Source organism: Cebus imitator, unplaced genomic scaffold (genome assembly GCF_001604975.1).
Source record: "Cebus imitator isolate Cc_AM_T3 unplaced genomic scaffold, Cebus_imitator-1.0 Scaffold1, whole genome shotgun sequence".
In the NCBI taxonomy this organism is placed as follows: Eukaryota; Metazoa; Chordata; class Mammalia; order Primates; family Cebidae; genus Cebus; species Cebus imitator.
In genome coordinates, this window is record NW_016107316.1 from 2414766 (window position 1) to 2419581 (window position 4816).

At 36.4% G+C, this 4816-nt stretch overlaps 1 protein-coding gene across 3 annotated transcripts in view; it reads right to left on the reverse strand.

Moving 5' to 3' along the window:
• NOL10 (nucleolar protein 10) overlaps positions 1 to 4816 on the reverse strand; it is a 116786-nt gene that overhangs the window by 32347 nt on the left and 79623 nt on the right. For all 3 annotated transcript variants that reach the window (XM_017525580.2, XM_017525570.2, XM_017525555.2), the window contains one exon: positions 891 to 1017. In XM_017525580.2, the coding sequence (XP_017381069.1) occupies positions 891 to 1017 (127 nt within the window). The remainder of the gene's footprint in view (positions 1 to 890; positions 1018 to 4816) is intronic.

Sequence of the window (4816 nt, forward strand, 5' to 3'; positions counted from 1 at the left end):
AAGACAGAGTTTCACTCTTTTTGCCCAGGCTGGAGTGCAGTGTCACAATCTCAGCTCACTGCAACTCTGCCTCCCAGGTTCAAGTGATTCTCCTGCCTCAGCCTCCCAAGTAGCTGGCATTACAAGCACATGCCATCACACCCAGCTAATTTTGTACTTTTAGTAGACACAGGGTATCATCATGTTGGCCAGGCTGGTCTCAAACTCCTGACCTCAGGTGATCCGCCTATCTTTGGCCTCCCAAAGTGCTGGGATTACAGGTGTGAGCCACCGCGCCTGGCCTCAACGTTGATAACACTTCTCAGTTTTGGATTGGGTCTTTTATAATCAATATCTAAAAGAAAGGCAGAAATCATTTACTTGCCATCTCTGAGATATTTTTAAAACCTTATGCTTCAGATAGGACTAGGGGAAAAATCCCAGTTGGTATCACTTCTAAGTTTTGGATTGGGTCTTTTATAATCAATATCTAAAAGAAAGGCAGAAATCATTTACTTGCCATCTCTGAGATATTTTTTAAACCTTACGCTCCAGATAGGACTGGGGGAAAAAATCACTGCTTTCATGACAGTTTTTTTCCTTTATATAGCTAGTATGCTAAAAGAAACTATTTGCTAAAATAAATTCTCATTTAAAGTACAAAAAAGCTTCAGTGGGTTAAATTTACCTGAACTTTTCTCTAAGGAGAAAGGTTACAAATTTGACAATTTATAATATGTTTAATATCTGATTTGGCAGAAAGGGAAGATTTGGGAGATGAGGTAAACATGGCTCAGCCAATCTGAATGTTGAAAACTGAAAAAATCTAAAAAAAAAAAAAAAAAAAAAAAAAAAAAAAAAAGGGTAGAAATAAATAATTTCATAATCATTTTATCACAATTTTTTTTTACCTAAATTTTCAAGGTCTTTCTTGGTGACAAATTTGTAATCATCATAGACTGTGCTTTCTGGATTCTCTTCTAATTCTTCCGTCAAGTTGTCTAAGAAGGAACACCACCGAGGAGCAGGACCCAAAACCTGTTGGTGTTTATGAGAAGGTCAGCAGAGGCACAGTTTAGCACACCGTCCAAGACTCAGTTATTTATAACCAAATTCTTTAAATATGATTTCCAAATCCATTTTTCCACCAGAAGTATTGACAAATATATGCAATACATATAATGAACAAGTATATAATGGAAGAGAATAAACAAAGCAGTAAATGTTTAGGCTTTTAAGAGAAAATAATCTCACTTAGTCTAGGGCACAAAAGTATGAATGAATATTCTTAAACTAGAAGAACTATCAAAAATACAGATAAATAATTCAGGTGCATAACATCCAACCATCCTTCCTTCAAAATACTACCAGAATTCTACAAAAGCATTATTTGGTACAAAAGATTTTTTAAGTCTGCCAAACAAAAGTCTGAAAGAAAAAATATCTTTTTTTAAAAAAAACAATATTTATTATTATTATTATTATTTGTAGAGACAGGATTTTGCCATGTTGCCCAGGCTGGTCTTGAACTCCTGAGCTCAAGCTACCACACTCCACCCAAAATTACTTTCTTTTAAGATTTTTCAACTAATTACTTGACAATTACATTCCATTCTGTATGGTCCACTTCATTTAATTAACTCACTAAAGACTAAAATTCTAGACTATTGTTAATGGCAATACATTTTATTCTTGAAAATTGCTAAGAGAATAGATACAAAAAATGGTAATACAAATGTTAATTAGCTCAATTTAGCCATTCCACCACACACACGTTTCAAAACATCATGCTGTACACAACAAATACATATAATTTGTTATTTGCCATTTAAAAATAATTAGTTGATTTTTTAAATTTCTGTATAAAGAATTCTTCAAAACTCAATGGGTGACCAGGCTCCACAAGTTATCACAATGAAAGGCTGAGAAACAAACGGCTGAAGAGAATTAAAACCAACTAATAAAATACGAATCATTAAGTTTAGAATCCAACTTTGAAAAAAATATAATCCAACTACTTTAACAAAATAATATGATCGCTTTGTACATTTTTGCTATTGATACAAATCTTTCCCAACAAAATGCCACACCAGCTGAGGTCAATTTATGCCAAAGGAAACCTGCTCAGTCAACAGAGAAAATATGTTAATGAAATCCTCCTTTAAGCTGGAGGTATTCTGACAAGAGAACACTGGGCTCGGACAAAATGGAACTTCCAGTGATGACTTAACCTGTTTATTTCAGTAGCAATCAGGCATACCGGAAAAAAAACCCAGAAATCATAATGGAAATTATCAAATCTAGCTTAAACCATTTGTAGAAGGAAGAGAATTACAATAAAAAAACCAGCCTCTGTTAACACCGTCTTCAAATGAAAAGTAGATGTTAGACATGGCCATATTAGTTTAGTTATATTATTTTGCCTGATTAGAAAGGGTGATTCTCTTCACCCCAATACAGCATGAGAGTCTTACAGAGAAATTCCATATTAGCACAATCTACAATTTTAAAAAATAGAAGCAAAGGTTTTTATATGCTCAGTGGTTTGACTCCAACCATAAAAGACAGACTCAAGAAATGCAAGGCGTTTTTTCAAATTTCATATAGAATACTTTTTAAAAGAACTCCTACGGTTTTAAGCAATTTTAGGACAGTAGCTTGAAGTCAACAACTAAATGCTGCCACATACAAAGCACTGTGCTAAGCTGAAGACTGCCCACGATCCCCTGAAGAAGTTTAAAATCCAGCTGGAGCACATATGTGTTCTTGCATGTGCACACGCATGCACATACACACAGTGTGTGCAACGAACTCAGAATGCACTGAGTCCAGGGGGAAGATGCTGGAAACAACAACAACAACAACAGCGACGGCTGGGGACACTGAGTAAGTCTACTTGAAAGGACTTCATGTTGGAATGTGCACTTGAGCAAGCTAGGAAAATCACAAGGCATCTTCTGATGCTGAGAGAGTTGAGGACCTTGTAACTACACGGGTAGGTATCTGCTTGCAGTGAGTCATAAATTGGAAAATACAAAGCTGTATCAGATAATGGTGTACTCCCTAAGACAGTAAGCTTTTCTTCTTTTAGACAAGATCAAAGTATGCTATTATCTCTTTTTCAGAATATCCAAGATACTGTCCTCTCAGGAGACGAGAGACATCTGTTTTGTAAACTGCTGAATTTTTAGTACCTAGAACAGTGCCTGCCAAACAGTAGGTGCTCAATAAATCTAGTCATGTGTAAAACACACCGTGAATTTCATACACACGAAGTACTAAAACTTAAAGGATTCTCTCTGGCAAAAGTATTTCTAAATTGGTCTAATATTCCTTATTCAAGATAAGAACACTCAACTACCTCACCATAAAGCTACTGAATATATGAACACTCCTGGTGAAGGATCTATCTTGACTCCTATGCAAGGGTACACTGGTTACCCAAAGGACCTCAAAATGAAATAGTTCCACCTTTAAATCATGGGCTTCGAAGACAATAAAAAGATGATACTGTGTACACTGACTTTTGGAGGTGAGAGGCAGGAATACTAAAACAGTCTAGATCTGAATTTACTTTCACATAAAATGTGAAAGTAAATTCACATGAAATGTGAAAGTAAATTCTCTTTTGTAATGTTCCATAATATTCTTTCTGATTATCTAGATTTTAATGGAAGTGGTTTAAATTGCCTGTCAGAGGACAGGTCTAGTTATGGCAAATAATCTCTGCAATCAGATTCATGGCCATTAAATTTTCTAGGAAAAAATATTTCCATAAAAAACAAAATTAAATCTAGTAGCTGACCTTATTAATCACATTTCCCAAGTTCCTTTTCAGAGAAAAAACATCAAAACCACCAAAACAAAGTTGAAATTATTGATTTACTCTGGTATAAACTGCAGGTTTTATCCACATTAGACCTTTCCTCAGAAGCCTATTAAGTTGCAAAAACAGTGGCTGGCTTAGCCAATAAGGAGGGCTCCACCACAGGCACGCCACACTCTCTGATGCACCTAAAATTACCACAGTGTCAATGCGTAAAATGTCCTTGTTGCCTTCGTAGCCATAAAATATGTTAAACCTCAACTAATCCTTTAAAATATATTAATTTACTTTCTAAATTCCGCATTTTACAACTTGAGGAAAACATCCTTCTTGGCCATATATGGACTATCACTACTACCTCAAACTGCCCAGGTTTTCTGTCTTGCTATTACATTGCTGTATTCTAGGCTTCAGTCACAACCATGTTGCCCATGCTCGCCAATTTATAAGATTTTCTTTTTACTTTTTTAGAGACAGGTTCTTGCTGTGTTGCCTAGGCTGGTCTTGAAACCCTGAGTTCAAGAGATCCTCCTGCCTCAGCCTCTAGAATAGCTAGAATTGTAGGCAGTGGCACTGTGCCCAGCAAGTATTTCTTAAACTCACAGGTCGGTATTAATAAAAGTAGAAAATTCAAAACTGATCATCAGGTTGCTAGAAAAGGATAATGTGGATCCCTCAGAAACTTTAATGATAATCATATCAACCAATCTAAATGGAAACAGTTGATTCTCCAAAATATGAAAGAATCTTTATGTACCAACATGCTACAAGAAGGCCGCAACTCAAATGCAGCGAAGTATCTGCTTGTGCCAATCCATTTGAGCAGAAGAACCAATTTTAAAGGACATGAAGGCCGGGCGCGGTGGCTCAAGCCTGTAATCCCAGCACTTTGGGAGGCCGAGGCGGGTGGACCACGAGGTCAAGAGATCGAGACCATCCTGGTCAACATGGTGAAACCCCGTCTCTACTAAAAAAAAACAAAAAATTAGCTGGGCATGGTGGCGCGTGCCT